Source organism: Maniola jurtina, chromosome 14, assembly GCF_905333055.1.
Source record: "Maniola jurtina chromosome 14, ilManJurt1.1, whole genome shotgun sequence".
In the NCBI taxonomy this organism is placed as follows: domain Eukaryota; kingdom Metazoa; phylum Arthropoda; class Insecta; order Lepidoptera; family Nymphalidae; genus Maniola; species Maniola jurtina.
In genome coordinates this window covers 6,184,320-6,202,605 of record NC_060042.1, presented here as the reverse complement: position 1 = coordinate 6,202,605, position 18,286 = coordinate 6,184,320, and the positions used below count along the sequence as shown (strand labels likewise).

Below are 18,286 nucleotides of genomic sequence, written 5' to 3'. Positions count from 1 at the left end.
CATTTTCAACTCAAAAAAAACTTATTCAAATATTTCGCAAAAACTCTGAACTGACGCAGCATCTACTGACGCAACAAGAGACCATCAAAGTTATTGTAACAGTTTTTAACCGACTTCCAAAAAAGGAGGAGGTTCTCAATTCGTCGGAATCTTTTTATTTTAAACAGTTATTTTATGTATGTATTCGATGTAAGTAATTTATTGTAAGCAGTTTTGTAAGTAGGTATAATTAAAGTCTCAATAGCTCAACGATTAAAAGAGCAGTATGAAATCCGGTCGCCGGCGTTCAAACCCAACCCGTTGCACTATTGTCGCACCTACAGCACAACCTTTACGCTTAGTTGGAGGGGAAAGGCGAATGTAAGTTTTCTTTTTTTACTTTATAAATCACTATGAAGCACTTAGGTTCAACTCCTAGATTTAACGACATAAATAGAAATACATGCATAAATGAAGGAAAAGAAATAGGTAGGTATAAAGTCGTAAGTAAATTAGAGTATCCAGGCATGTATTATCACATTAGACTATAAGGATTTCCGCATTATAGCGGTAGACGCATAAGTGTTGTCTAGACAAAGACAATCGCATTGAGTACTGAAATAATGTACCTACCTACCGTATTCAACGATCACTATACTATGTACCTACTATACATACCGTATTTTCATGTTTGATGGATATCGCATATTATGCGACGCCTCGTAAGAAAAGTGGTGCAAGATTAGTGGTGCAATATTTTAATGTCGAAGATCGGAACGGACTAAAAGATCTTCCAATATCACTCCAGGTTAGTACAGAACCCTCTGGTTGTTCTTCCTCTTCTTATATTCTTCTCTTACCTTATCAAAGTGGATAGGGGTCCGAATGAAATTACCATAAAACAAGTGTAAATTAAAAATTTATAACACCCCCGACAAGTGCAGGTTACAGTAACTAGAAAAGAGCTGATAACTTTCAAACGGCTGAACCGATTTTTTTGGATTATAGCTAAGAACACTCTCGATTAAGCCACCTTTCAAACAAAAAAAAAACTAAATTAAAATCGGTTCATTAGTTTAGAAGCTACGATGCCACAGACAGATACATAGATACACACGTCAAACTTATAACACCCCTCTTTTTGGGTCGGGGGTTAGTTAAAAAGCTTTCTCTACGTTAGAGAGTGCTCAGGAACCAACTTTTCAACCTTGTTCCTCCTTCACCATTCTACTACAGTACAGTGAGAAAACGTGAACGATGTATCCTTGTATAGTCCTCCTATAATCTACTCGTATGAAACGTTCTTACTCAATACAAACCTCTAAGGTATGGAATTCCCTTCCAACATCCGTGTTTCCTGCAACGTATAACCTGAATACCTTCAAAGCAAGAGTGGATAGACATCCTCTAGGCAAGAACGTTCTAACCTCATCATTGGTTTTTTAAACACTAGCTGACGCCAGCGAGTCCTCCCCGTGGATTTCGGTCTTTTAAAAATCTGTGAGACCTCTTTTATTTTCCGTCCTCCACATTTTTAATGCCGATAAGTTGAATGATGCTAATGATAAGCGACGTGATTGAAGGACAAAACAATAAACTAACAAACATGTAGGGATGATTGTCTTCAAGCGCAAGCTTTTTTTATATTGAAATATTATAAAGAAAAGTATGATGAGAATGCGGAGTCCAAATATTTCTGAAAGATACGGAACCGGAACAAGATATTTTACTAAACAGACCTGTTAAGACATAAATCAGCAAATGTTCTAAGGATCCCAATGCAGCTGATAACGTCAATCATACGAGATGATAAAAAGAATCGCAAAAATGGTGTGAAACAACTCTACTCTGAGATCGGCAGAGTTCAGTATAGGCTTGCTTGTCCTTGTTGGGATACTTACTTATTAAATTCCTAAAAACCTAACCTCAAGAACATCGTATAAAAGTAAGTATTTAAAGTCTTGGAACTATTTTATAATAAAATTTATTATAACTATTAATTTTCTTACTAACTAAGAAACTAACTAATTCTTTAAAATCGAAGGCGCTATTAACCACAGAAATATATTATTTTGTACTACAACTAAAATACTTACTCATTAAAAGTCTTTAAAAATTACTCATTAAAAGTATTTTACACTACTAAAATACTTTTAATGAGTTCAAATACTAAATACTCAAAGTTATTATAAAATTAATCTAAATATATAAAGCTCATACAATTGTATTTTAAAAGTGAAGACAAATTCGTACGCCTGTGTTATGATACATCGCTAACTATCAATAACAAGTGTAAATTAAAAATTTATAACACCCCCGACGATCCAAAGTATTTGAGTTTTCCAAAACATCATTTTCAAATAAATAATTATATAATTATGTATTTAGGCAACGTCCATCTTGACAGCTTGACATTTGTCTATTGACATAATATTATGAACCCAACGGTCATCTAACCTTCTTTTCTACAAGAAAACTAGAAAAGAGCTGATAACTCTTAAACGGCTGAACCATTTTTTTTAGATTATAGCTAAGAACACTCTCGATCAAGCCACCTTTCAAACAAAAAAAACTAAATTAAAATCGGTTCATTCGTTTAGGCGCTACGATGCCACAGACAGATACACAGATACACAGATACACAGATACATAGACACACAGATACACAGCACACGTCAAACTTATAACACCCCTCTTTTTGCGTCGGGGGTTAAAAATAAAGAGGTATACAAAATTTTATGCAAGTCAACATAAATCTGCAGTAAATGTAAGAGGTCAGTTTTTAACTCATCGGTGGCTCGTTCAAATATTTCGTAACCTTTTTGGTTCAAATCAAGTTGAATAGACTTTTTATGTGGACAATGGACATCTATTTCAGAAGAACGTAATTTTTCATGAAGCAATAACTAGTTTATTAGTTTTCGTAATTATATTTGGTTCAAGTTCAAGTAAAAAACCTAGTTACTTCAAAATATCTAATTTATCGCATGTTAACTAAATGCGCCTTTGTTGGCCAAATATTATGATAAGATTGTTAACGATTAGTTCAGTTAAATATTTACTATTTCATATGTTGTTAGTACCTACACTTTGATAGGATTGAAATACCGAAACGTTTTTCTTTGGTAATAAATCAGTGTAGGTAAGGTAATAAAAATTAATTAATAATTAAATAAATGACAAAATAACTCGACTGTGCGCAGAAGGCTGCAAAAATTATACTTAAATGAAATTTTTAATAAAAACACTATAAAAACGAAACTAAACTTCAGTGCAAAAAAGTATCGCCGTCGGGGACATAATTATTTTAAAAGTACTAAGTTTGATTTTATCTATACTCTATAGAGTCTAAACTAATATTATAAAAAGGTGAAGTTTGTAAGTTTGTTTGTAGGACGTAATCTCTGGAACTACTGAACGATTTTAAAAATTATCTCACCAATAGAAAGCCACATTCTTTTCTGAGTGGCATAGGCTATACTTTATTTTCTCTATAGGTACATTTTTTTATATTTTAAGCACCCGTGCGAAGCCGGGCGAGTCACTAGTAATCCATATTCATCCATCCATACTATAATATTATAAATGCGAAAGTGTGTCTGTCTGTCTGTCTGTCGGTCTGTCTGCTACCTATTCACGGCCCAAAAGTTTAACCGATTCTGACGAAATTTGGTACAGAGTTAGCTTATATCCCTGGGACGGACATAGGCTATCCCGGAAAAGCAAAGAGATGCCACGGGATTCCTAAAGACCCATCCGCTTAACAAAGTATGAAAAGTACCGCGGTAGCTTGCGTCCATGTAATTGACATGGGCAACTTTTATTCCGGAAAATCAAACAGTTCCCACGGGATCTTTAAAAACCTAAATCCACGCGGACGAAGTCGTGGGCGTCCTCTAGTAAATAATATTAAAATGTCCTCACCAACGACATTTAATATAATTAATTACTAATTTAACCTGACGTATACACAACTAATTGATAAATAGTTTTTATTTCCTACTTTATAGTTTTTATACATGGAGAATAAATGCGACAGACGGACAGAGACAAATCTAACGACACCTAATTAAAATCGATCAACCTGTTTGGCTACAGGCTGCGCCATAAAATATTTGTTTTTGGTCACAAGTGTTCGCAAATTATCTACTGGTTTTTTTTTCACCCACTCAATGTTACTCCCACACCTAAGGACGACTTATTTTGTTAGGATTAACGCTGCAGGTGATTTTTAATACATTTATTTATATACAAACATAGCCCCGAAATAAAGTCTCCTTCTGATTCAGTCGGGTTAAAATGGGGAAAACATGGGAGAAATACATTATAAAATACCATAGACTTTATAAAATAAATACAAATGTAATATTCTATCTAGCACAAAATTTTAAATATCAAAATTATTTTACCGAAATCGAACCTGTCACTAATATACCAAGCTATCTCACTAATCGCAACTACTCTTACCCCGCCTAACTCTAATATCTATGGAGTGTGTCTCCCTACAGTTACCTTCAGTTTTATCATAAAAAGATTATTTAGCTACGAATCTATTAACTTTTTTATTTTATTTTTTATTTATATTTTGTTAAACTTATAGAATATACAGGGCATATTTGTAACATTCAGTTTTTAACTGAATACATTCTGATTTAAGCAAATTAAAGATTTAAAAAAAAATTGAAAAAGTGATAGAGTAAAGTGCCAAGGCATATTGATTCTTCTATTTGTTTTCCTATTGCTTGTTATCGTGAGATATCTTTTGAAGTAAGACTGATCAGACAAAATAATCTTAAAACTCTATCAGCTCATCAAAAGATCATGTGACGTCATTTTTGATAGACATTTTGTGTACTAAAGTTTATAAGATGTATGTCTGTTAGCTCATATCTGCAGATAAACTTAGTAGCTAGATAATTAAAAATCTACACATGTTTCTAATCTTTGTCTTTTCCAATAAATATAAATCAAAATATGTAGATGATATTTTTGAAAACATTTTTAAACCTTCATGAGTAGAGTAACTTTTTTAACTGACTTCAATCACACCAGATTCTTTCCTTCTCGTTAGGAAAGGCAACCCGAACCATGCAGTCTATTGAATAAATAATAAGTGTAAATTAAAATTTATAACACCCCCGACAAGTGAAGGTTACAATAAGAACTAGAAAAGAGCTGATAACTTTCCAACGGCTTAACCGATTTTCTTGGATTCTAAGTAAGAACACTCTCGATCAAGCCACCCTTCAAACAAAAAAAACTGAATTAAAACCGGTTCATTAATTTAGGAGCTACGATGCCACAGAGAGATATACAGATACACACGTCAAACTTATAACACCTTTCTTTTTGGGTCGGGGGTTAAAAATATTTCAATTTATTAAAGAGCGCGCCTACCTAGAAGGTGTCGTACCCACTCCTAGCAAAAGCTTTACGCTTAGTTGGAGGGGAAAGGGGAATATAAGGTAGCATAATAAACTTGGCTAATATTCTTTATAAAAAAAAAACATAAATTCAGCCAATCACAACGATTGCGATTGTAATAATGATTGATACAGGTTTTTCGGAATCGACCCACAGATCTAAAATTAACATAATTGGTTACAAGAGGAATACGTGATTCTTGACTTTTGACAGTTTAATACTGATTTCTGTAAAAGAGTGTTGTAATCGCAGCTCCTAATAAAAACCTTTAGCACCTATCCGGTTAGATTGATTATTTATTATTATTTGACACTTATTAAAATATTAATTTTTGCCGTTTATAGAATTCTTAATTTGCTTTCCCGGTAGTGTTAATGAAAATTGTAGTGCTAAATATCTAATTACTTAGGTCTTTAAGAGGGGTCTCTCCGTCACTCGCTCCATACAAACGTAGTTCAAATTTCATTTGAATATTAAGCAACTAAAGTCCATGAAATTTTGCAGACATATTCGACAAACTAATATCTATGCCTGTGGTTTTCCAGATTTCTGTTAAAATATTCGGTTTCAAAGTTACGCGGTCTTAAAAATTCATATACAAATCTTTGAGCCCCTGTATTTTTAAAACTGCATATTTTTAGAAAAATCTAAAAAACCAGAGCCACAGATATTAGTTTCTAGAATATGTCTGCAAAATTTCATGGACTTTGGTTGCTTAGTATTCAAATGAAATTGGAACTACGATTGTATGGAGTAAGTGACGAAGAGACCCCTGTTAACAGCATCGCTTACAATGAGACGTCCTTAAGGAAAAGCATCATTGACCGTAAGAGCGCGTCCAATTAATTTTTTTTCGGATGTGTAATTTGTGAGTTGCCGTACCATTTGCAGTAACTTTTCCTGATTAGCTTGGATGTCAAATAGTCGCGCCAAAGAAATTGAGCGTAGTGCTCGTTATTTGTACTCACAATAAATTAAGTGTTATATTTACTTACGTTCGGTATGGTGATCAGTGTTAATGTTGGCTTTGCTGGTTCTAGGAAAAACAACGAAATGCTGTCGGGATGGCGCCTTGTTTTATCAAAACGTAAGTAGTGGATTTTATTGTTTTATAATATTTAATTTTTAATGTTGGTAAATAAAATATCTAAAAATCATGGTTTCCCATTTAGGATTTCTTCTAATCTAGATATGCACGGTATTCCTATAGAATCTTGGATTTAGAAATTCCTAAAACCAATGAAAAACAATTATCGTTAAAATTAAATCAAAATTAAGTTTCTCTTGTACTTTATGTAGTAAATTAACATTCTTTCGTCATCTCATTCTCTTCCATATCGTCGGCTATTGAGCAAGGGTCTTCTTTCAGACTGTAAAGTGTGTATGTAGGCCATAGTCTACCACGCTAGTCAAGAGCGACAGGCAAGACAGACTTAAGACACCTTTAGAGAACATTACGCGAAAAATTCTCCGGCAGGTTTCCTCACGATGTATTATTGTATTATGTATGTATATTCCTTCACCGATAAAACAAGTGCAATTAATCATTATTAATCGTTCATAACCCAAAAAGTTAGCGGTGCGTACCTACTACCTACTCGGTATCGAATCCCGAACCCGAGGTAACCTCCTAACCACTAAGCTATCACTATTTTTTCATTATTCATATGTACATTTCTTTGTTTTTATTTTGTTCTTATTATTTGCTTTTATCATACTTATTATATATGTATATGTATGTAAAAGAGTACCGTGGCTGATTGAGTGACATAAACATATAACGCACAGCATAAGGCGGTTGATCTATGGATGATATTAAATTCTTCGAGTAAGGTAGGGGACCTATCTTATGGGTGTCTAGTATAATCTTTTATATCCTTGCCTGCGGATCTCACTTGGGGATAAGTGACGATTCAGTCTAATTTGGAAGCGGACTTATCTAAAAGGGCAATGGAAGTAAACTGGTTTCTATAGACCTACAGTATAGCGCCAGAACGCTATATGTAAACTACATATTATTATTGAATTTCTTAGGGTTATTATTCTTCTGATGTAACTGTAAGATCAGTATTAATAGTAATTAAAAACCTTCAATTTGTTCGAATCGGCATTCATCAATTTTATTGAAGAAATAGTTAATTTTTACCGATTGATCAAGGCCTGAGAATACTTCCAATTTGATATGAAACGTGCTAAACTAGGCCTGAAAGAAGTCTGATGGCCACAAGCGAAACCATCTGAAATCTTCCTCCACTGATATCGGTCGCATGCCTACCTCGGTTAAAGACATTGTTTGCTAAAGCAACACACTGCGATGTTGACGTGCGAGTACGAGTACATAAACCCAGGGGTGGCTCTCTTCTATAATCAAGGCATTAATCACATCAAAGTAGTAAGGACTTAGAGCAGTAGCTAGGTCATAGCCGTGCGTGAACAAAGTTTAGCGCCAATATACCTACCTGCTCATAATTTTATTGATACAATATAGGTATAACATTTCTTTCTTGATGCCCATTCCGAAAATGAGACTTCAATATGAGTGGCATCTATGGTTTCACTATCTTTAGTTACTAAGAGCTTTCTTAATAAGCCTTCGGATTTTATACTTAATTGAAAATGTTACATTAAATAAAAAATAAATAATAATAAAGCTAACCTGGTAAAAATCGGCTCCGAGTGGATTAGTGCCAAGCATATTGGCTGCATTTCTGCGCTATGCTGCCAGGCTGATCCTTTGCGCAAAAAAAAGCCAGCCCTTCTGTCACCAGATGAGGCAAAATCTTTTTAGCATCGTGATTTTTTTAGCACTAGGACTCCATGACCTCAGTGTCTCCACGGCAAACAAAATAAAATAGATCTCTATAAAAGAGGTATATCCTGCATGCTTTTGTTCTTTATCGGCCGCCTCCACACTAGGCATTGCTAGACTTTTTTAACCATAATTTCCCTTACCTTACATATATATAACGGAGAGAAAATTTATTTCAGTAAAAATATTATTTAATCAATTTGTTATACTTACGAGTACAATGGTATTTTTTTTTCAAAAGAAAAGGAGATTGTGGTTTTTTAATCATGCATTTATTTATATTCTACATCCTAACCTTCAATTCGGTAATAAGGTCACATCAATAAGGTATACCTACCTACTACTATAGTAATCTGTAGGTATTATTACACTTACACATTTTGTCGTATATATATTTTTTAATTCCGTGATTACACCTGTTTGGCAGAAACAAGTTTTATCCTCACCAGTTGGAAGGCTGATAGGTACCTATCTATATAGTGCGCGCAAATAAATAATCCAAGCTGAACACGAGGTGTATGACGGCGCATCAAAATCAGATCTCAGACGTGCTTGTGTATTTAATCCCAGTCCTTAAAGTATTTAAACCTGTGCAAACCAACATGCTGCATGTTGCACCAAACAGACAAATCTGTATGGTGCAACATGCAGCATGCGATATGCACCACCCGCCCTCCCACTGCTAAACGTGCAGGAAAAGCCAGCCACCAAGCAATCAATACGCTCCACCACCACCACTCGACGTACGTTTCGCCCCGACACCGGAGTTCCTTGTATATAAAAATAACTTTTTCCTATTACAGTATTCATAATACCACAAAGGTATGTGTTTGCAATAATGGCGCTATTGGCTGTCGCTAACGCGTACACAATGCGCGTATGTCTCAACTTGGCCATCACGCAGATGGTGAAGAAGACAATCGCAGTTGAAGGAGATGAGAACTGGGACCCCGATGCTTGCCCAGATCCTAACGCCTTAGCTAATAAGACAATGAGACTATCGGATTATTTGTTCAGGCAAACTGGCGTAAGTAGCTTATCAACAACTTAAAAGTTTAAGGCCCTGATCCGAACCACAAGTTTGGTGGAGTTCCATAAATTGTCTAAGTCTAGCTTGGGAGTTTAGTACAAGTACGAGGTTACCGAACTAAGCTCTCAATAATTTTTTTTTTCAAGAAGTTTGACCTTGAGATTCTTATCCGAAATGCACATGTATTTAAAAATATATATTCGTAAATAATAATTACTTGCGTATTTAAGACTTGTACATTTTTTGCCATTCCGTGTGTTTTATTTATGAAAATTATTTTATCCATAGCTAAAAAAATAATTCTATAATGTAATGTAATAAATTCTATAATACCTAGTATGAGTTCACAATGTCATTGAAAAAATATTTTGTAGGTATTTTTCAATCATAAATTATAACGCACACTTATCCGTAATATATAAATATACATATAACATAATATCCTTGTCAACACATCATAATTATTTTTTTACCTCAATTCGAGTCCTTATCTCGTAGCTATCCAAGGGTAAGACAGGTTATGAAAAAAAAATAAGGAAGAATAGGTATATTGTATGGCATCAATTATTCTTATATGATTATTGTACTTTCTATTCCATTATATTTTCATGCAAGAAACGATAAATTGTCTTTTCCGACAATTCATACAAGTACCCAAAATTATACTGAATGAATAAAAATTGCTTTTGCCTTTAATCTTAACTGTTTTCTAAATTAGTATTGTAATACTTTGCACCAAGTCGTGCGTTTGTCGACTTTTTTTAAAGTCGTGATATTTTTTTGTTTTATGCACTGATAGCAAAGACACTAAGTAATATAATTTTATAGATAATAAAGAAAATTAAAAGTATAGATACTAGCTATTATAGCTTATTCGCCACGGTTTAGTTCGGTTGGGTTTACCTAACTAATACACTTACTTTCTTATTAGTAAAGTTGTACAACGTTTATTAGTAAGATCTGCCAAAATAAAACATAAATGTTAATGAAAACCGCTTTAAGAATATAAAAATTATTTATTTTATTCCAGGTCAGGAACCTTTAAAACATGGTTAGATACTTACCTACGGTTTTAAAAAATTAAAATAACTAAAATGTAAAAATTAAATCCATTTACTTAGTTCGAATTGAAGTTGAAAATAATAATTTGCATTAAAAACATTTGTTGAGTAATATTTTATGCAAGAAATGATAAAATTCATGTATTTATAAACGAATAATATTTTTTTCGCTTACGTGTTATTATAATATACCTACCTATAGTGCGTTTCATCGAATAGTACCTACCTATGGCGTTATGTTGGCTCCCCTGTCTTTCCAACTCATTGGCACCATATTTGCATAAGAAGACGCAGATTTTGTTTATTTTCATTTGATTTTCTGAATGAATAAAATGAAAATCAAATGAAAATAAACAAAATCTGCATCTTCTCATGCCAGTATGGTGCCAATAACTACCCAACAGACAGGGAAGCCAACATAACGCCATAGGTACTATTCGATGAAACGCACTATACTTTAAAAATGGTATACCCATGGACTATATTACTCGGAATACCTTAAACAATATATTTTGTCAATTTCATAGACAAATAATGTTTAAGGTATAGGTACTATTTAGATATAGAGTTTGATGTTAATGCTTCTAGTAAACACTCAACCAATTCGATTTGTAAATACGGTATACTGCAATTACTTCTATCTACTTTATCTAAATCCCCATATTTGTAGTGCTATTAAAACTAGGTAGCATAGCATCCTGTAAATTGCGGAATGAAATCATGCTATTGTAAATGTATATGCCTAAATGTACGTCGCGCGCACGTATTGAAAGAACATAATACAATGTGAGAGGTAAAAAGTAGATAAATTAACATAAATACCTATAAAAACCATTTGCCTAAAACCGGGTGCATGCAATAGGTATCTAATGAAGAGTTTATTAGTTTTTACTAACGTGCTAACCTATGTTTGAAATTTCCTGCCTTGAGCTCACCGGGATTTAGTTTAATATCAATTACAAGGTAATTATTCCGGATAGACAGACAAACAAACAAATAGGTCGACAAGAAAGCAAGTTAATAAAAACGTGTTAAAATATATAAAGATTTGAAAATAACGAACGCACTCGTAATGTTATAGTAACTTTGACCTGAATAAGTTATCCTTTTGTCGGTGGTAATGAAATAAAACAGAATTCCATTTAGATAAACTGTGTGATAAATTAATAACAAGATAATCATCATGACACGTGTATGTAATAACTAATAATAATAATAAATTATCATCTTAGGCAATAGTTTCGATTTCTCTATTTCTTGGTTTTTATAAGCTTACGAATTTCCTTTGTTTTGAAATAAAAAAGCAAGAGAAGAAGTAAAAGAAGAGCACAGCCAATATAATAAAGATTTGTAAAAATTGAACGACTTATACCTACATATACATTTGCAAGTAACTAAAGTTGAAGTTAAATTATATTATTTAATTATATTATGTCTGATTTTGAAATAACTATATTTTTTCATTATGTTAACAGCTGTCTTTTTAACCGACCTTATCTTCGAACCAATTTTAACGGGTTTTAATGGGATTTTCGCTGATAGGTAGATGGTTTTACATCTAGGCTAGTTTTACCGGAAAAAATCCACGCAGACAAAGTTGGGAAAAAGTTATTTAATGAAAAAAATTGTAAATAAAAATTAACGCTTTAATATTTTGTATGTTTGTCGTTATGTTAACTTTGCTTGTGTGCAATAGAGTATAAATATATAAATAACAATCATTTTTTTCAGCCCATACTTTTTCAATGGAGCGAAGCAACTCAGGGTCTTATTCTGAGTTCGTTTTACTACGGTTATGTCTTAACACATATTCCTGGGGGAATGATCGCTGAGCGGTACGGAGGAAAATGGGTGCTTGGAGGAGGGTTGTTATCGACAGCTGTTTGTACGTTCATCACGCCGTACGCTGTCAAATCTGGTGGCGCGACGGCTTTATTTATTCTACGTGTTATTGAAGGATTCGGTGAGGTAATAATACAATCTGTACCCTTCAGAACGAGTTTTAATAGATTTCCAGTATCTAACATAAGAGTAAAACAAATCTATATCCCCTTGTTTTGAAAGCATGCATTTCATGGTTCGCAATTTCCATTTATATTGGCTGTAGAATGAACTCAACAAGGCCAGTTGGTCAATTTTACTTTGACGTTAAAGTCATACTATAAACTTTGTCGAGATGTGGAAACTTGTACTAAGCTTGCTGTTTTATTGGAGTCTACCTAAGGCTCTAAGCTATCATGAATGTATCTACTTAGATACTACGGTACCTAAAGAGTGAGACAAGGTCATTACGTTGATTAATTTTTTTTGTGATTAAGTAAACCGGCAGGTATAAAACAAAACCAATTCGAGTCAGATCGAACAAAATAAAATTGATTCAACACTTAAAGCATATAAGGTTACGCTGTAGAATCATGTTATGTATTGATGATATTATCTAAATATATAAAAGGAAAAGGTAACTGACTGACTGACTGACAGAATGATCTATCAACGCACAGCTCAAACTACTGGACAAATCAGGCTGAAATTTAGCGTGCAAATAGTTAGGTATTACGACGTAGACATCCGCTAGGACAGTAGGTATTTTTGACCGTAGAAATTCAAACCCCAAAGGGTTAGGGTTTTTAAGTTTATGTAGTCAACGTGGGCAAAGTCGCGGGCATAGCCTAGGTATAATTTGTTCTTGAAATTCATGAAAGTGAGCGTAGTACTTCTTTACTATGATTTGATACTTTTTGTTCAATATAGCATTTTTGTTCCAGGGTCCAACTATGCCGGCACTTATGGCAATGATATCCAAATGGGCACCGAAGACAGAAAGAGCTCGCATGGGAGCTATTGTTTTTGGTGGTGCCCAAATTGGTAATATAGCTGGTTCATATTTCTCCGGCCTTATTATGCATACGGGGACATGGGAAAACGTGTTTTACTTGTTTGGTGGTTTCGGTCTTGCGTGGTTTGCATTATGGGTAATTGCCTGTTTTAAAATATTATTTCATCATCTTCATCATCATCAACCGGCCCACTACTGAGCACGGGTATCTCGTCAAATTAAGAAGAGGTTAGGCCAAAGTCTACCACACTGGCCAAATGCGGATTGACAGACCTTACACCCCTTTATGAGAACATTTTGGAGAACTGTCAGGCGTATAGGTTTCCTCAAGATATTTTCCTTCACCGTTAAAACTAGTGTAAAGTATTTAATTGTTAAAAACGCACATAACTCTGAAAAGTTAGAAGTGTTAACCACTAAGCCAGTATTACCGCTTATAATAATTTCACATCCTTATAATAACTGAAAATAACTGTCTTGCTACAAAATAATAAATATTGAGGTTTTCGTAAAGTTATAGATTCTAGTCTGTCCGACTAACTTTTTTCACTGTCGAAGATTTATAATAATATGTACTTATATATAAATATTATATGACAACATCGGTGCGTATTAACTATAGATTCTGCGCATCACAAATACAATTGCTATTCAAAATATTCGCAACACGGAAATCAAGTCTTCGTCAATATCGTCACTATTCATCAAAATAGATGACGTTAGTGATCAATTGAGTAATTGACCCTTTGATGAAAATCAAAACCACAAATTGTTTTCAAATGTGACGTGTTTGGGGGCCTGTGATAATATTTATGCACAAAAGAAGTAGGTGTTATGAGTATATATTTACGTAATATACTTCATATTGTAATGTGTTCTTCGATTATCAAATCAATGAATGTGTTATTCTTGGGGACCTTTATACAAAAAGCAATTATATGAGAAAAAAATCTCTAAGAAGGTACATTAATAGTGTTACCGCATGTTTAAGATTAAACCTTAACTCAGTTATATTCAAATTCTTAATAAAATTTATGCAAATCAAGTGCGTAAGCAAAATGCAAATTTTGTTTCAAATAACTTGATAAGTAAATCTTTAAAAGTAGGCCTATTAACGTTAGTTAAACTTGAACATGTAATAAGATATTTGCGTATTTTAAAGTAAGACAGTAAAGATTTATCAATTTTTACAATAATATTTTCTTTAGTTTTACTTTTATACGTCTTATTGTTAGTAATACATTGTATATGGGTTATTCGTTCCAGACTGTTCTTTGCTACAGTACACCGAACACGCATCCTTATATATCGGACAGTGAGAAAAAGTTCCTGAATGAAAATGTGCAGGCCTTAATTCATAGTGAAAAACAAGTATTGGATCCAGTGCCATGGAAAGCGTTATTAAGATCTATTCCTCTTTGGTCCCTTATTATTGCTGGTGTGAGTAAAATAGCTATTTATCTTCTAGTTCCATAAGTTTATTTTTCTGAGAACCATGATCTATAAGAGCAGGTTGGGATTTTAAACTAACTTAATCTTTCTTAGTAGTCTCGCAAACAATAAATGCAAATGTTTTGAACATTTAGCCTTTCTTGCCCTTTTCTTCTTCGAGTAATATTTTGTTTACAGTACAGAATGTGCCTTAAAAACTGTGGTGTCTCTATCAATATATCTAATTATAGAACTATAAAAAGTGGCAAATCCTTAGGCGAGACATACCTATACTGTAGAAATATTGTGTACTTTTCATTGACTTGATGTATTAAAAACCATCGCACCGTATCCGTGCGAGGATCGCGCCAAGTCTGCGCCAGTTTTCGTCTTTTGCCACGTCTTTTTTTTTTAAATAAAAATAGCGAGCAAACAAACAGGTGGGTCACCCAATGCTAAGTGATAATCGTCCTCCATGAACATATGCAAAATCAGAAAAACTGCCAATACGTTGCAGGCCTTTAAGGAATTTGTTGATCCACCCCTTGAATAACCACATGTTGTCTTACAACCTTTATTTTTAGATCGGCCATGATTGGGGCTACTTTACGATGGTGACAGATTTGCCTAAATACATGACTGATGTACTGAAATTCAACATCAAGCGTGCTGGATTACTGTCTGCCTTGCCCTACATCTCTATGTGGATTGCTTCGTTCTTCTTTGGACTTCTTTGTGATTTCTGTATCAAGAGAAAGTGTCACAGCATCCAAAATGCAAGAAAGATTTATACTACTATAGGTAAATATTTATTATAATTTTTGTGAGGTTTGGTATCACTAGTTCTCTTTTTCTAAATTTTTTTTTTGCGTATGATTAAAAATGACTCATTGAACAAAATGGGTTTTTGATAAATACGATAAAACAGGACGTGTGGAAGTATGTGTGACCTAATGCAATGCAATGAAATTATATTATTATAGCTGATGCTCTGATAATAATTAATAAACTATTATTGAATAGTAAATAATTAATTATATACGTCACTTGGTTTTTGACTAGGCGTGATAAGAGAGTACTGACACAAAAAAAGGCATACTTTCAATAAAATGGTCGCCAAACAGAACATCTCCTTTGCAGCCACCATCTTTTATCTTGATGTTTTAAAGTACCTTGTACTTACTTCCATGGATTTAAAGCTCTACTTTTTACTACAATCTTAAGATAAGCTTTTGTCGACTTATTGTAAAAAAAAAAATCCCACGTGAATTTTATTTTACTTCAGTTAGGCGTAAAGGCGTATGCTCTAATTTTTTTCCCTTTGGAGCAGTATCCTTTTATTGGTTTTCTGAATTTCAGCGGCAACCGGTCCAGGAATATGCATACTCCTTGCTTCGTACTCGGGATGTGATACAACACTAGCAGTGTTTTGGTTTATTGCTGCTATGACGTTGATGGGTGCCTACTACAGTGGCATGAAGATCAATGCTCTTGATATTACGCCGAACTATGCTGGTACTACCACTGCAATGGTGAACGGTATTGCCGCAATATCTGGCATCATTACACCCTATTTGATTGGTCTACTAACACCAAATGTAAGTGCAATCACATTGACTTCAGTATCCGATTCAAAAAATATTGTTCATGTAAAAAGTTTGGAATAGGTTTATTTTAGGTAGTAGTAGCCTTGAACTGTTTTACGACACTTTTTGCGGGTAAAAGTAAGTTATTTTTTCACCAACGTCAGCTGCAATAGGGTTCATCATTATCATCATCGTCAATCGATACATATTCGCTGATGGATATAAGTTTCTTGTAAAATCTTCCATACGTCACGGTCTTGTACCACCTGAATTCAGTGGTTGTCTGCGACTTCTTCGATGTCGTCTGTCCACCTGATGAAGGGTCTGCCAACACTGCGCTTTCCAGTACGAAGTGCATTTCTAGCACCTTGGGATCCCAACATCTATCGGTTTTCTAATCATGTGCCCTGAAACTTCAGCTTCACAACCCGTTGCCTTTTTTTTAAATCTTTACTGCTAACAATATCACAAAGACTAAGAATACCTGCCTTATCCTTAAATCTATGTTTAGCTATCTCGGTTGCCCTGGTTCTCTTACGGATCTCTTCATCTCTTTATTTGGCGGTGGGAGTAGGCACGATTTGAGTTTCTTATTAATTTCCCATGGACGTCTAAATACTCTAATTTCTAGTTTAAATCAAAACTTATTCTTGTGAGTATATTACATAGTCACCCCCCTAGATATAAACAAATCCCTCTTGTTTGAAGTGCCTACGTCATATCATCTAATCGTAATCCTTTTGATGTTCCCGGTGTCTGCTTCAGTTAAGCTTATTTTCATCCAAGGGGGCTGATAAGCTGTTATCATAATATTTTCCTGACAGTTTTTCAATCTTATTATTTGGAGTTAGATAAATGGAAGTTATCACTTATCAGTCTGAATTTTAGCTAAATCATTATTATTTTAGAGAAAATACTCGTATCTTTACGAACTCTGTAGGTACTTTTTAATAATGATAACTGAGGGCAGTCACTGTTTCACTCGAGAAATATCCACTGCTAAACAATAGATACCTTGAAGTTATGTACACATTCCACGGTCTTAGGACACGTGTACCGTTTGTAAGTCTAGTGGGGGGCTCTACTTATAGGTACTGCTTTTTCCTGAGCCAGCATCATAGACTCCTACATCTATGGATATAATTAATACCTAGTTTAATTTAAAGTACACGATTTAATTAGTCCACATGTCGTAACAGATTTGCAATGAATAAACTGAGGTTAACTGAAAACGTCCCGCCTTTAAATTATTTTGCTTTTAACCCGATAATTAATGGGCATCAATTTCAAATCACTGGTCGATAAATCCTTTTACCGAAGCTTGCCTACAGTAAAATATTGCTTTAACAATAAGGCCACCTTTGGAACCTTTTGTATATGTTTCTTGAATTTTTTTTATATGACAGGTGTGTGCAATAACAATTACTATAAGTATAAATAATATAAATGAGGTCATTTACATCGTATTTGTATTGGAAATTTATCAAAAAGTTAAATTGGCTTGCTTGGACGAATAATTGGCTTGTCAGTTAAAGATTATTCGGCGACTGAAAATTTGACTTTTAAAGTAATATGTTATCTTTATTTTGTTTACAGTCAACCCTAAAAGAGTGGCGTGTAGCATTTTGGGTGTGCTTTGGAGTTTTGGTTATAACAAACGTCGTATACCTCATCTTTGCTAAGGGCGAGCAGCTATGGTGGGACGATGTGAAAATACATGGCTACCCTGTAAACTGGAAACACGGGCCGTTGTCTTTACGACCAATTGACTCTGAAAAGGCTGAAAGTGAACAGACGAAAGAAAAACAATAGACCAAGGAGTATTAACTATTTATAAGTGGTATTATTAGCTTTAAGTTTGTAATTTATTATAAAAAAAAGAAAAAAGGAGAATACATGTTTTGTACAGTTATTGTTGTTTTATTTACAAGCCTATCAGGGCCACCATAATAGGTAATTTTTGAAGTGTGACAGTTTATTGGTAATAATTAACGAGAAAGTCTCCGCAAGTAATAAATAATAATTAATGTATCTTTGTAGTGTAGTCAGGTGGCTTAAAGTAAAGCATATCACTGAAACTTCATAGTCAGGATAGGGCGTTTCTTCATTGCAAAGCCTGGCTCCGGCTCG

At 33.9% G+C, this 18,286-nt stretch overlaps 1 protein-coding gene across 3 annotated transcripts; it reads left to right on the top strand.

The window, feature by feature from the left end:
* Positions 1-522: 522 nt before the first annotated feature.
* LOC123871670 (putative inorganic phosphate cotransporter) lies at positions 523-18,064 on the top strand. 3 transcript variants are annotated; one of them, XM_045915579.1, is made up of 9 exons: positions 523-787; positions 6,444-6,490; positions 9,016-9,239; positions 12,035-12,271; positions 13,069-13,275; positions 14,406-14,579; positions 15,155-15,371; positions 15,930-16,168; positions 17,753-18,064. In XM_045915579.1, the coding sequence occupies exons 2-9, from the start codon at positions 6,457-6,459 to the stop codon at positions 17,966-17,968; spliced, it is 1,548 nt and encodes a 515-aa protein (XP_045771535.1). In that variant the 5' UTR covers positions 523-787; positions 6,444-6,456; the 3' UTR covers positions 17,969-18,064. The 3 variants fall into 3 exon arrangements, with proteins under 3 accessions (XP_045771535.1, XP_045771536.1, XP_045771533.1); XM_045915580.1 differs by lacking the exon at positions 523-787 and adding an exon at positions 1,819-1,924; XM_045915577.1 differs by lacking the exon at positions 523-787 and having other exon boundaries at positions 6,285-6,490.
* Positions 18,065-18,286: the final 222 nt, after the last annotated feature.